The 15,285-nt window shown below is 53.7% G+C and overlaps 1 protein-coding gene and 1 pseudogene across 2 annotated transcripts in view; both read right to left on the bottom strand.

Annotated features, from left to right (window-relative positions):
* The window catches only part of TMEM181 (transmembrane protein 181), a 63,251-nt gene that overhangs the window by 30,056 nt on the left and 17,910 nt on the right, over positions 1 to 15,285 (bottom strand). For both annotated transcript variants that reach the window (XM_068984893.1, XM_068984894.1), the window contains exon 2: positions 2,200 to 2,303. In XM_068984893.1, the coding sequence (XP_068840994.1) occupies positions 2,200 to 2,303 (104 nt within the window). The remainder of the gene's footprint in view (positions 1 to 2,199; positions 2,304 to 15,285) is intronic.
* On the bottom strand, positions 12,831 to 13,314 carry LOC138089857 (S-phase kinase-associated protein 1 pseudogene; annotated as a pseudogene).

The following is a 15,285-nucleotide window of genomic DNA, read 5'->3' as shown; positions in this document are numbered from 1 at the left end:
CGACACAGTGCCACATGCAGAGACCCCTGAGGGCTTCACATGAAACTGTCAGAGCTGACAAATCCAGCAAGGCATCGGGATACAAGATTAACATACAGAAATGAGCTGCATTTATTTACACCAACAATGAAAGATTAGAAAGGGAAAGTAAAAAAAAAAATCCCTTTTAAAATCACATCAAAAAAATAAAATGCTTAGGAATAAACCTAGCCAAGAAAGTAAAAGACTTGCACTCTGAGAACTATAAACATTGGTAACAGAAACTGAAGATGATTTAAAGAAATGGTTAAATATCCTATGGCCATAGATTGGAAAAATATTATCAAAATGGTCTTACTACCCAAAGCAATCTACTGATTTAATGCTATCCCTATCAAATTACCCATAACAACTTTCACAGAACTAGAACAAACAATCCTAAAATTTATATAGAACCATAAAAGACCTGGGACTGCTAAAGCAATCCTGAGGAAAAAGAACAAGGCTGGAGGCATAACCCTCCCAGACTTCAGACAATACTATAAAATTAGAGTAATCAAGACAGCGTGGCATTCGCACAAAAACAGACATATGAATCAATGGAACAGAGAAAAGAGCCCACAGACAAACCCAGACGCCTGCTGTCAATGACCTCTGACAAGGGAGGCAAGAACGAACATACAGTGGAGAAAAGACCGTCTCCTCAGCAAGTGGTGCTGGGAAAGTGGACAGCCGCATATAAATCAGTGAAGTTGGAACACATCCTCACATCGTACACAAAAATAAACTCAAAATGAATTAAAATTTTAAATATAAGACATGATACCATAAAATTCCTAGAAGAGAATAGGCAAAACATTCTCTGGCATAAAATCCTAGCGGTGTTTTCTTAGGTCAGTCTCCCAAGGCAACAGAAATAAAAGCAAAAATAAACAAAAGGGATCAAATCAAACTTACAAGCTTTTGCATAACAAAGGAAACTGCAAACAATATGAAAAGACAGCCTATGAACTGGGAGAAAATATCTGCAAATTATCTGACTGACAAGGTCTTAATTTCCAAAATATACAAGGAGTTCATACAACTCAAAAAAACCCCAAAAAACAAAAACCACCAATCCAAACAAAAACAGGCAGAAGATCTAAATAGACATTTCTCCAAAGAAGACATAAAAGGTCTAAGTCACTCAGTTGTGTCTGACTCTCTGCGATACTACGGACTGTAGCCCGCCAGGCTCCACTGTCCATGGAGTTCTCCAGGCAAGAATACTGGAGTCGGTAGCCGTTCCCTTCTCCAGGGGATCTTCCCAACCTGGGTCTCCTCCATTGCAGGCAGATTCTTCACCATCTGAGCCACAGGAAGCTCAAAGAAGACATACAGATGGCTGACAGGCCCAGGAAAAGATGCTCAACATTGCTAATTACTAGACAAATGAAAATCAAAACTATAACGATGTCCCACTTCACACTGGTCAGAATGGCCAGCATTAAAACATCTACAAATAATGCTGGAGAGGGTGTGGCGAAAAGGGAACCCTCCTACACTGTGGGTAAGAATGTAAATTCATACGGAGAACAGTACAGAGGTTTCTCAAAAAACTAAATATAGAGTTGCTCTATGACCCAGCGCAATCCCACTCTTGTGCTTATACTGGGACAACACAAATTCAAAAAGATACACGCACCTCTATTCACAATAGCCAGGCCTGGAAACAACTGAAATGCCCAGCGACATATGAGTGGGTAAAGCTGTGGCACACGTCTACAACTCAGCCATAAAAAGAATGGAATGATGGGGCAGCTACATGGATGGACCTAGAGATGACCATACTGAGTGAAGTAAATCAGAAACCCGGTGATACCCCTTTTATGTGGACTCTAAAATATGACACAAACTCATTTACAGAACAGAAACAGAGTCACAGGTACAGAGAACAGACCTGCGGTTGCCGAGGCGGGGAGGGGAGGCGTGAGAGAGCTGGAGTGGAGTCTGGGGTCAGCAGAGGCAAATTATAACATACAGGGTAGACAAACAAGGTCCTACTATATGCCACGTGGAACTACACTCAACGTCTTGTGATAAACCGTCAGGGAGAAGAACATGAACAAGAATATATATAAATATATGTATAGCTGAATCACTTTCCTGAACAGCAGAAACTCACTCAACATTATAAATCAATTATATTTCAAAAAAACAAAAAACACAACTGTTCCTTACCTCTGATCCCAACGAAGATGGTCAGGCCGAAGCAGACGAAGAAGACGACGAACACCAGGACGAAGTGATGCTTGGAGAGCGTGTAGAGCCGCATGGGCGCCAGCCTGCAGGGAGAAGCCAGGGTGAGGGGCGGCAGGCGAGGGCCTCCCCCACCTGGGAGCCCCAGACCAGGCGACCTGGCTCACCAAACTGTCCAGATAACCTCAGGGACCACGGCCGGGCTGGGGGCCGTTTGGTGTGTTCTGGGCCCAGCAGGGCATGGGGAGGGTCCCTGCCACCCCGAGCTGCAGGGCCCCCAGGCCAACCCCACCCTCATGGGGGGAGGATGTATCTCAAAGTCCACTGGGGGCACACGGACCAGGTCAGAGACGCAGGAGGCTGACCCCCTCCACTTCCCCACCTCCAGCGGTCAGAGCAGGGCCCAGGCCAGGAGGCCCTAATTCCTTGCACGGGGACTATCAGCGGCCAGGGTCAAGCCTGGACCGGGGCGGGGGCGGGGGGGTTCCAGGCACCCCCAGCATCATGTGTCTACCTCATCTTCTGCCAGGCCCCGGCTTCGGGCTTCCTGTCCAGGGTTCCTCTCAGCCTGAGACCCCTCGCCGGCCCCACCCGTCAGGATGAAGCTCGGCCTGGCCCTTGCTGTGGGGTCTGGGTTTGACGCAACTAGGCAAGACGCCTGCAGGCATCTGAGATTTACGCCAACAGGAAAGCCGTCCCATCCCGAGGGTCCGTCCTAACACTCATTCCTCTGGCACCTCTTATTCATCCCTCCTTTCTTCTTCGGTCACAAGCAAACGGTGGTGTGAAAGGTTATCATGTCTCTTCTAGAACTCCCTATATCAGGGGCGGGCCAGTCGGGACGTGGCAGGGACCTCGACCAGCAGCCCCAGGCAGGCTGGATCACGGGCTCCGAGTACCCTGACCCAAAGGGGAGGCTGCCCCCTATGCCAGAAGCCCAAAGAGATCAGAGCCTCTGGGGTTTTCCGTTTTGGTTTGCTTCCGCTGTTCTTTTTATGACCCAACGTTTCCTGGCCTGAGGAGCTGAGGAAGCAGGAAGGAATTTCTCACGCCTTTGGGGCAGGCGGGGACGACACAATCCCCTGGAGGAGGAGACCCAGGCTCTGAACCAGGAAAGGAGGGAAGGTTGTTTGCTCTTTATCAAGTTCATAGCCGTGAGCACACACACACACACCCCTTCCCTTGCAGACCCAAGGCCACAGCTGGCCGGGAACCCAGAAGGGCGGCCTCCCAGAGCAAAGGGCCCCCGAGTCCTCTGACGTAGCGCTGCTGACACGGAGTCAGCGCTCTCCTGCGGGGCCTGCCAGGCCCGCGCGAGTGAACTTTCAGATTGGGCGGTTGGCAAAGAAACGAAGGAACAGGAGTCTTCCTGTCTGGGACTCGGGTGTGAACGCGGAACCACAAACAACCCCAGTGGGTGTGGGAAGCGAGAGCTCGTGAATTAAGTGGCCTGATCCCAACTCAACTCTGGGATCCTAAGGATGGTAAGAGGCCTGAAAGCCTGACACTATGAGAGCCAGATGCGAGCTCAGCAAGGAAGTCCTTGGATTTGCAGGCGGGGAAACCGACAGATGGTAGATTCTTGCCCGAGATGCCACAGCTCTGCCCTTGGCAGTCCTGACGGTCTCCTGGGTCACACACACCCCACCCCCGTGAGAGGCCTCAGTGCACCCTGCAGAGGGAGGACTTGCTCGCAGGTGCACGCGGCGTCTCCACACTCACGCGTGCTCAGTCACTCAGGCATGTCTGACTCTTTGCGAACCCATGAACTGCAGCCCGCCAGGCTCCTCTGTCCATGGGATTCTCCAGGGAAGAATACTGGAGAGGATTGCCATGCCCTCCTCCAGGGGATCTTCCCGACCCAGGGATCAAACTCGCGTCTCTTATATCTCCTGCATTGGTAGGCGGATTCTTTACCATTAGTGCCACCTGGGAAGCCCTCCAGGCTCATAACAGCACACAAAGCTACATGGACTGGATGCTAGGGGACGTGCAGACATGCTCAGACATCAAGGCCACGGCCCCAGTGAGGACCGGAGCTCTGACAAACATGCTGGATGAGGACACGCAGGGGAGCCTGGCGGAGGGGTGCAGAAACACCCAGCACCGTCTTCACCACTCCTCTGTATGCCTAAAGTTGTTTTAAAGAATTACACCAAGTCACCCCCACCTGCTGCCCTCAGGGGCTCTGAGGGCGCCAAGGGCCTTCCAGCAGCTCAGAATAGATGACCTCTAAACAGAGGACAGAATAAGAATAGTTATATTTAATGCTTGAATTTAAAAACATATCATCAACAAGACGCATTATCGGTGATTTACTATAAAAGCACAGTTCCTCAGCAGGTAAGAAGGCTGAAGTTCCTGCAGCACACAGACCACTCTGGGTTTGCTTCCAATTTTCTCCTTGGGGGCTCAGTAAAAACCTGCCGTTTCCCTTTCCACTTCAATCCAATTTATTAGCTATTTTCCTGGCTCGGCAATCAAGTCTCACCCACCTGGGCAGAAAAAAAAGACGCCAAGGAGGCAAAATAAGCCCCCAGCGTGAGCGAATGGCATCGCACAGCCAGCCCAGCTGGCCGGAGTTTGCAGGGAATGGGCTGGGCCCCAGGCCTCATGTCTCTCTGCTCCCCACTTCCTGAGTGGCAGGACCCCACCTCAAGCCGGAGGGATGTGGTGGCCCGGTGTCCTGGGCCAGGGGATACTGCCCAGACCACAGACAGGCTGACAACGTGCCCTCCTCCACTGGCCTGCTTGCCACGTGTCCCTGAATGCTTTCAAACAGCTCACCCAGAGCTTTCAACCCGGCACCGCCGGCCCACACCGCTGACCCCAGTCCAAAGAACTCCGAGAGGCCACCACAGATGGGAGAAACACGGAGTGAGGAGTCACAGGACTGCACAGGCCACCGTCCCCTGAGGCCAGCCAGCATCTCGGGCTCTGTGCCTCCTGGCGTCCTTTCCTGGCCAGGCACCCAGGGGTCCCTCTGCCCAGCCCACCTCCCTGCTGAACTGTCCACACGTCCCCGCAGTCAAACTAAAGCCTAAACCTGCCCATACCCGAGCATGAACCCGTGAGCAGACGGCCCGCAGCCCTGTGACTAGGCCACCAGCAGGCGGGTCTCTGCTCAAGAGGCCAGAAAGCGATGCAGAAAAAAAGAAAATGGACGCGGCCTCAGACCCTCCTGCTCCACGGTCGCCCACCCTCTTCTGGAAACTCTCCAGCCCGGATTCAGGACCCCACGCTGCGGACCCGCGGGTGCCCACCATGGATCTCCTGCGGGTGCCCACCATGGATCTCCTGCTTTCTAACAGTCCTCCTGCCCCTGGGACAGTCCCCAACCTCCTGCCTGCCCCGGACCCCACTCAGAAACTGGCTCCCAAAACATCTTGGAAGTCCTACTTCACTTCACGGTCAAGAGGTTTGAAACTGAACCCATGAAAAAAACAAAATAGCATCAAGGAAACCTCAGCTTCTACTGCCTGTTTCCTGCCTCCCACCTTTCTCCATCCTGACATCCGAGCACCCTGGGGTCACTCGCCACCCATCTCTCATGTATCCGGCACCGCCAGCCCGGAAGAGGTTCATCCCGCACCATCAACCCGGAAGAGGTTCATGCCGCAGAGCCGGCCCGGAAGAGGTGTCGCCACGCTTCCTCCTCTCTGCTCCCCACATGCCAGCCTCGAAGTCCAGGCCCTGGTCCCCCTCCCACGTAAGCCCGGGAACAGTCTTCCAGGTGCGTCTTCCTCTGCGGGTATCACAGCACCGTAACATGTTACCCCGGCACAGAAGGCCTCCGTGGCTCCCACAGCCAACTCGACTCAGTTTAAACTACTTGCTCTGGGTTTCGAGGGTCCCCCCAATCCTTCCCTAAATTCCTACCACCCTGCATGTATCCTACAACAATTACTATCTCCCTGAGTCATCACACCTGCTTTCTGAGGTACGGACTATTAACGGTCCCATTTCACAGATGAGAACGCTGACTGAGGCAGGTGACTTGTCCTGGATCTCAACGCAGAAAGAGAAAGTTAAAGTCGCTCTGTCGTGTCCGATTCCATGGACAGTATAGCCCATGGAATTCTCCAGGCCAGAATACTGTGTGGGTAGCTTTTCCTGTCTCCAGGGGATCTTCCCACCCCAGGGATCTAACCCAGGTCTCCTGCGTTGCAGGTGGATTCTTAACGGAGCAGAGGCAGAGTTCAAACACAAGTGTCAGACTCCAGGATATAAGGCTTAAGTTCTATAAAGCTTCCCAATGAGGCTGAGCCAGATGCCAGACAAGCCCATTCATGTACTGCTCTCCCAATCTGAAACGCTCTTTTCTCCCTGCTATCAGAATCTGACCCAGTCTTCACGGCTCACCTCTGTGTCCCACCTTCTCCGTGAAGCTTTCTCCTGCTTCTCCATTGCTTGCACTGGCTGCCCAGACTATTAAACCACTACAGCACGTGTGGTCAGCACTACAGAGCTGAGAGCTTGAAAATAAAGCATCAATTAACTGCACAGACGCCAGACAGACACACGGTATGCACTCAGAAAACATCTATTCAACTCAACTTTTATTAGTTTTCACCGAAGTGTTCATGCGGTTCCCTCCAGTTGGTGGTGAGAGGCTCCGGCTCCTGTCTCCCCATGAGCCCTGGCCGGGTCAAGCGCAGCCACAAATGAAGTCCACCTCAATAAGCAGGGCAGGAAGACTTCCTACACAATCCTGCTGGCTCACAACCATGTCTCTCTTCTTCTTCTCTGGAGGGGACCCACACATCAGTCTTCCTCTCTGGGTCCGTGTATCTTTCCACGCTCAGGCATCTAACACACACTCGCAAAAATCCTGGCCTCTATGGAGCCCTTCCACCCTTGGAAGAGCTTTCCAATGTGATGGAAAAGACTATCACCTTAGCGCCAGCTTGGACTCTGTGGGTCCCTTCTAAATTAAATCTGTTTCACAGGTGATTTACGATATCACAGACAAAGTTCCTAGAGAACCTACAAACCCCTTTCTTAGAAAGCCAACACCCAAAATTACAGTTTTAATCCAAATCACAGCGAGCCCTCCCTCCCCGCCACCATGGGCATTCATCACGTTTCCCAGGGACGCTTCCAAGGAAGGGGTGTTTGTGGAGACATCCATTCCCAGGAGGAAAAAATGGCGGGACACCCGTCCTGCAGGGCTCTCCCGGACGAGCACCCTCTTCACCTGACGGGGGCCCCTCGAGGCCGCTCCTGCTGCTCCGCTCAGCTCTCACTCCCCAGGCAGGGCACCCTGCTTCAGGGGCGAGCGCAGCACGGTCCTGTCTCAGCCCGGCTGGACCTGGCCTGGCGCGGGCGGAACGTCTCCACGCCGACGTCGGGTGGGCGTCTCGGGGGTGCCACGCTGACAGCCAGACCCCTGGCCTCCCACGGAGGCCCTGCAGTCTTCCAGCTTCGGGAACGGGCAGCTCCAACCGGGCTGCTGAGGCCGGAAGCCTCTGGAGTCTTTTCCTCGCTCCCACCGTCGACGTGTCCACAAAACCCTCAAGCTACAGGAGACTCGGCCCTTCTCACTGCGCAGGCTGAGCCTCTGCTGGCTTCCCCAGGACAGCATGGCCCCCGTCATCCTGTGAACCCCCCTCAGCTCCCACCGCCCCCTTCCCCGAGCTCTGGTCCCCCCATCCGCTCCCGTGGAAGCCAGACCTCCGGCGACTCCCCTGTCACTCACGGTGACAGCCAAGCACCTCAGGACTCTTGGGGGCATGAGTGTTACACACCTGGGGGTGTGTCCGCTGGGACACATGGCCGCGGGAGGAAGGGATCTTCAGGGCGCGGAGGAAGCACTACCTGCTGCTGTCTTTCCAGGAGCATCCTCTGCCCGCCTCCCACCCTGGTCCTCTGATGGCAAAACCAGCCCCCTCACAACAGAGGCTGAAATGCCAGACTCCCCTTCCCAGCCTGCCTCTCTGCTGGCCTGGAGCCTGAGGGAAACCAGCCGGGTGCTGCCTGCCTTCAGTGCCCGTGACTGAGGGGAGGCACTGCCTGTCACCACGCCACACGTAAGAGGGTGGCTGCCGCCCACAGATGAGGATGCGGGAATAGAAAGATGGAGACACCTCCCCCCACCGCCGGTCGCCCCCGTCCACGCCTGGGTCCCCAGAGCCATCAGATTAACCCTGGATGTTCCCGCCTCAAATTCCAGAGACCCCCTGCCCCGGGATGTGTCAGCCACATTTCATGAAATATTCTATCGGAATCGAAAGCTTCCCACTGATACCCACACCCTAAAAACAAACCAAAACGAAAAGCAAAACTTCAAGGCAGTCATGGAGACGTGGAAACCTAGTTCAAGGCACCTGGGCGGCCCTTTCTGAATGTGAAACAGTCCCTGGGCGTCCCCAGCACTGAGGCACTGCTGTCGAGGCCGACATCCGTCCCCAAGGCCACCATCCAGCCCTTCCCTCCAGCCCCCACCCTCCCGGACCCGCTGAGGTCCTGGCTCCTAGGAGGGCCCCCACAACTGGCTGCTCTGAGGAAGCAGCTGTCTCCCCCTGCAGGACAGGGAGGGGGCGCACACGCCTGTCCCCGGATTTCCCCATGGGTTACAACCATCTGCAGCCCCCCCAAAACCCCCACCTGGAGCTCCCCTCTGCCCTCAGGGCGCCGTGTGCTGTGCCTCACAAATGCCAGGTGTTTCCCTGGTTTCCCCCAGGTTCTCATTATTTTCCCTGCTACGTTAATTGTCAACATGTAACTTCTTTCTCTCGGAGAAGGCAATGGCACCCCAATCCAGCACTCTTGCCTGGAAAATCCCATGGACAGAGGAACCTGGTAGGCTGCAGTCCATGGGGTCACTAAGAGTCAGACACGACTGATCGACTTCACTTTCACTTTTCACTTTCAGGCATTGGAGAAGGAAATGGCAACCCACTCCAGTGTTCTTGCCTGGAGAATCCCAGGGATGGGGAAGCCTAGTGGGCTGCCATCTATGAGGTCGCACAGAGTTGGACACGACTGAAGTGACTTAGCAGCAGCAGCAACTTCTTTCTCTAATGCTTCTGTGGCTCTGACCTTTGCCCTTGGTGTCAGCGAGCTGGCCAAGGCGGGTTCCCTTGCCGCCCTGGGGCACCCTTGGCCAGCGGACAAGCCCGGGTCCCGTCAGGGCCACAGGGCACTCCTGAGCGGCTGATGGCCAATGCTCCTTGGCCCACTAAGCACTTCTCCTTCCCACGCAGGCCTCATAAGAGTTAATAAAACAGCATTAGAAGGAAACCTCGGGGGAGGCGAGCACTCAATGAGCCTCTTTATCGGCTAGAGCAGAAGGGCCAGGCAGTGGGCAACACCTGAGTGAGCAGAGAACACGCTTCAGGGTGCGTCTCAGTGAGGTGGAAAGGGGTGGGGGCAGGGAGCACCACAGCTTCTGCGGTGACAAGAGCCCACAGGGGGTGGTCAGCGTGCAGCCGGGTGGGAGAAAGAGCCCCAGAAGCTGCAGGGGCTCAGAGTCACGTTTTCTCCACGTGAGAGCCTTAGCCAGCCCTGATGTAGCGTCAGCCTGCAGGCTTCTGTCCCAGAAGATGCCATCACAGATCCTGTCCAGCTCTGACGCATCCCCGTGACACCAAAGAATTACCTGTCTTTGCTCGGCTCACTGAGTCACGGTGCAGTGGGTAAATACAGACTAAAGCTGCTTCAGGATTACAAATGCTGCTGTTTGGTCACCATATACCCAGGTTTCCCACTGTAGAATTAGAAACGTAGAATCTGGGCGGTGGAAAGGGATGCTCCATCTCTCGGCTAGTTCTCAAGTTTCAGTTAAGACTTCATTTTTCTCACAATCTGTATCAAAAAGTGGTCTCATCTCCCAGGGCCCAAAGGGCCGGCCTGGTGCCTGTCAGGCTGGGTTCAAACCCTGGCTTCCCCACTTCCTAGGCAGACGCTGGGTGGGCAAGCAGGTAACTTCTTGGGGCGTCAGTGTCCTCGTCCAAAAATCAGAGGTGGGCAGAATAATACCCACAAGGAGGGAGACAAAAATGAAACTCTCAGAAGAGTGTGGTAAGCACAGAGGAGGGACTCAACTGCATTAGTTATGAATAGGAATGGTGCTTTTGCCCTACCCTCTACTTTTTCTTAAAAAAAAAAACAAACAAAACAAAACCTGTTTTCATCCTCCTGATACCCCTGAAGATCCACTGTGTAGTATCGCCCCTCCTCTGGATCAGAGAGCCCACCCAGCATCAGGTGTATTCCCTAAGCACCTCCCTGGCACCCAGTCAGGTGTCTCCCTGTGAGGCAGGTATCATCAACCCAATTTACAGATGGGAGAGCAGAGGCTGGGCAGAGCATATACCCGCCAAAATCCCAGTCAGCAGGACACGGAGGTGGGATTTGAACCCACAAGGTCAGAAGTGGAAAGGAGACCCACCACTCTACCGTAGCCTCCCCAAACTCCCCATTTTAAATGACTCACCATTTAATGGGGTTTGCAAAGGAGAGTAAGAATTCTGAAATTCCTTTTTAAAAAATATTTTTATTTATTTGGCTGTGCCAGATCTTAGTTACCGCACTCGAACTCTTCGTCACAGCATGTAGAATCTAGTTCCCTGACTGAGGCCCCTGCACTGGGAGAACAGAGTCCCAGTCACTGGACCACCAGGCAAGTCCCAAGAATTCTGAAATTTCAATCAACCAACTTGAATATATCACAAAAAATTATCCTTATTCCAAAAGGCCATTAGGCAGATATTCAAGGCCCAACAAACTCAAAATGTATTCTGATGAATGATGTTCCAAGCTGCTCAAGGAGCCAAGAATTCACGTGTTATCCTTGCTTGCCAGGCCACACCCCCAGGGACACAGACCCAGGAGCGTGTTGGTCAGGTCATCGAATACCCTTTCCATGGCAAACAGAGCAAGGAAGCAGGCCCCAGGCCAGGCAGCCCCCAGCCCAGAGGTTAAGAACTGCAGGCTCCAGAGGCCAGCGGCCCGGGCTGGAAGGCCTTTGCCCCACCGACCAGCAGGGTGATCTGGGGAGAACCACATCCCTTTCCAGAGCCCCTAATTCCTGAACTGTAAAATTCAGGAAACCGAGGGACCCTGCTGCCGTGGGCTGGTGTGATAACGAGGTGAGTTACGACAGGGAACTTGGCGAATGCTCGGTCAGGGCCAGCTGTGACTGAAGCCGGGTGCATGAGCCCCAAGACCGTGGGCCCTGGAGCCCACTCCCAGGCTTTTGTCCTCAGTGACCTGGAGAAACTCGCCTGGACTTCTCTGCGCCTCAGTGTCCTCATCTGGAAAACTGGGATAAGAGAAACCTCTCGACAGGAAGGGAGGCGATGAGGGTTACGTGGAATGACAAACTGCCACACAAGCACCTGGCCCACAGTAAACGCACTGTCATCTTTTGTTAGTTCCAGAGATCCTTCCGGTTCAGAAAAGAGACCATCCTAAGTAAGGGACGCAAATCTAAATAGCTCTACAGCTGAACGAACGAACAGGACACTCACTCAGGTCTGCTGTCCCCTAGGGCCCCAGGACACTCAGAAGACCTGGGATATAGCCACCACCCCAGGGCTCCCCTGTGTCACCCGCTTGCTGCTGCAGAAGTCTGAATAACACCTTTTTTTTCTATGCTTACATGCACCCAGGTGGAAGGAGACTTGCAAAATACATTCTTCAAAAACTGGCCATAAATGCCAATCGAGATACACACAAGAGGCAACCTGATGGAAACCGTCAGAGAAATGGCCTGCGTCAGAGCAAAGCAACAAATGAAGCCGAGAAATCTCAGCCACTTGGGGCCATGCAGCTCAAACAGGTGTTCCTGTTAGTCACTTTTAGCAAGAAATTGAGACACTCCCTCCCCCGTCCCCACCTTTAACTCCCAGCACCTCTCGCTTCCCTAGTACTACCAGAAAAGGAATGTGTTTGCAGGAAACTTAAGCATAAAGCTTTAAGAACTGGGAACTCTTTTTTTCTGACTGGTTCTGATGGCAACCTCTCCTGACCCTTTAAAAAGAATAGGCTGGGACGCACCTGAGCAGAGGTCAGGGCAACAGCCCCGCGTGAATGCCCCCAGCCCGGAAGCCTGCTCCTGCAGCCGCTCTGTTCGCTCCCAGTCTCCCTAGCCTGTTCTTGCTCCTGGCTTCTCTTCCTGCCCCATCACTTCTCACCTTTGGTGCCGTGGGTTCCTCGTCTCATTTACGAGGTTTGACCCCACCAGGCACTGGAGTCCTGCTTTAGATTTCCAGGCTTTTTTGGAGGGTAGGATTTTTTTTTTTTTTTTGCAAGTGCTTTATTTACAATGCCAATTTTAAAAGTCACTAAACCAAAATTAACTGGACAATAAACTAGGTAGATATTGCTTTACAAAAAGGGACAGCCCAAAATGCCACTTTCCATAGGGATCCCACAGTTCAATTTTATTCAGAGCAAAGAAAAGGAACTTTTGATCATTAGAAGAAACTGGGCTGCAAGTTTGGGAACTGTACTGAAACTGCACGTGCAATGAGGACAACGTTCTGCTCACACAGTTGACTTGCTGCTGCATTTGTTGCCTGTTTTTCCAACATTAACCATTATAAACAAAGCAGTGCAATTAGTGTTTGGAATGATCCTTACAGTGTTACGGCACCAGACATGAAATTTCACCTCTCCTCACACCACTGGTTCTCTTTGTGTACCTGGGCTTCCCCTTCTTCAGTAAAATCATTATTGATATTGAATGTCTTTCGAATCCCAGGAGTTTTCCCGTTGATCATATTAGCAAGTCTTGCAGGTAACATCAAGCAAACCTCTAACGTCTAAGTAGTTTGCTGCCAATATAAGCTCAAAGAGTGTCCCTTGGTCAACTTTCAGGAATTCTTGATCCCAAACAGGTATATCGTCTGTTCGTTTTTCTTTGTTCTCATCACCCTCAGGAGGAGGGTCATCCTTGTGGTGGGTGCACCACTGAACGACCTTTTCTAATATTGCCGCATTAACGTTTGGCAGGGGGACTGGATCATCATCTCCTTCATCACCCATTCCCAGATCTTCCAACGTAGTCTTGAGGGTCACAGACTGTTTTGCAATTTCAATATCAACTTCGATTATCTCTCCATCAGAGCTCTGCAACTTAATGGAAGGCATGGTGTCAGGTCTCAAGGAGATGGCAGGCCGGAGTCAGCAGGTTGGCAGTGTCCAACAGCAAAACTGAAAGGTGGAGGGCAAGGCCAATACAGCCAGAAGGTAGGATTTTTGTTTGTTGCCAAAGATGTTTTCCTCATTTCCAGGTCTGTACCATTCTGAGTGTTGGACGATGGTGGCCAGCTGGCCTCTGTATAAGCAATGCTGGGCCCCCTGCTCGACAGGACAGCATCTGGTGGCCGACCCTCCGCAGGGGAGTGACTCTAAGACTCGAGCTGCCACACTGTGTGGGCCCAAGGAGATTCAGTACGTGAGGACCTCAACATGCTCCTTGTCACTAGGCTACAGGGTCACAATTTCAGTGTTCTCAGAAGTGCTGTTCACATAACTGGACTTGCCTGGTGGCTCAGATGGAAAAGAATCTGCCTGTAGTGCATGAGATGTGGGTTCGATCCCTGGGTCAGGAAGATCCCCTGGAGGAAGAAATGGCAACCCACTCCAATATTCTTGCCTGGGAAATCCCATGGACAGAGGAGCCTGGTGGGCTACAGTCCAAGGGGTCGCAGAGAGTTGGACAGGACTGAGCAATTAACACTTTCACTTTTCACTTCACAAATGAATGTTGCACCCCAAAGTTGGGCAGAGGCAGTACTGCTATCCTACCTCCCTCTGGGGTTAATTAAAAGGAAGACCTTTCAAACACCCATCTGGGACTGATACGTTATGCAAGTCAGGTTTCCCATGTTGAGCTAAAATGATCAGGTCAGAAACTTCTACACAAGTAGGAGGAAAAACCTATCCTTGCAACACATGTGTTTGCATTCAGGCAACATGCCCAGATCCTGCCTCTCTATGTCCACAGAGAAATGAGCAGAAGTGCACTGCAAACCTTTCAGCCTCTAAAACCTCAGACACACAGAGACACTCTCACAGTCCCCTCTCAGGGCAGCCTTCGATTTTGGGGAACTGCCCTCCTCACCTCCCATCACAGATGCCGCTCCCCACCAGAGAGACACAGGGACTCCCTTCTTGCCACCGTTTGGGACTCAAATACTAAAACTTCTTTCGTAATTCTCTCTCCTTCTTTTCCAGATGTCCCCTGAGGAACACCCAGGTGACTGTAGCATCAACTGCAAGCTTCAGGGACGGCGTCTGTGAGGCCACGAACAGGTTTTTTTACTCATTAAAACCCCTTCACTTCACAGAAATAATAAGCCTGACGTCAGCAGACTGTAAAACTCGTAAGCCTCGTGTCCCCCACATCTAAAGAGGCTTGCAGCGAGCTCCCAACGTGGCAGCATCATCTAAGAGCCCACGGAGCGCCCCGCCCTCTACCTGGCGCTTGGACAGAAAGCAGGGATGAACAGGGCCTCGGCCCGGGGCAGGAGGTCACTGCCTTTGCAGCGGGAAGGCCGGGCAGGGGCTCCAGCTGGGGGGCAAGGCACTTCTCAGCCATCTCCATAGCGCTGCGCTGGGGAAAGACGGGGTCCCCCGGCTCCCCGGGGCGAGCAAGGCCTTCCTGCGCTGCGCTGGGGCCGAGTCCCGCCCTGGAACCCTGACCCGGTCTCCGACGCCAACTCCAGCTGGGCCGGCGAGCCCGTGGAGCGGCCCCTGCGCCGAGTGCCCCGCGCCAAGCGCGGGCGGCACGCCCTCCCCGGGCCCCCGGGCTCCACGTGGGCGGGGGTCCCGCGGCCGGCCTCCCGGAGCCGGACGGAGAAGCCCCAACTCCAGGCCCGGGGGGGACCAGGGACTCCCCGCCCCACACCCCCTGCCCACCCTCGCCCGGGCCGGCACTCACGGTTCCATCGCGGCGGCGCGGCCCTCGGCGCCGGGCGGGCTCGGGGCGCTCACTGCGGCCGCGGCAGCCGGAGCCGGAGAGACAGCGGCCGGGGGAGCGCCGGCGGCCGGGGGAGCGCCGGCTCCCGGAGACTCGCCGGAGCGCGACGCGCGGCCTGGTCACGTGCGCGGAAGCGG

This window comes from Capricornis sumatraensis, chromosome 13, assembly GCF_032405125.1.
Source record: "Capricornis sumatraensis isolate serow.1 chromosome 13, serow.2, whole genome shotgun sequence".
NCBI lineage: Eukaryota > Metazoa > Chordata > Mammalia > Artiodactyla > Bovidae > Capricornis > Capricornis sumatraensis.
This window is presented reverse-complemented; position numbering and strand designations above follow the sequence as displayed.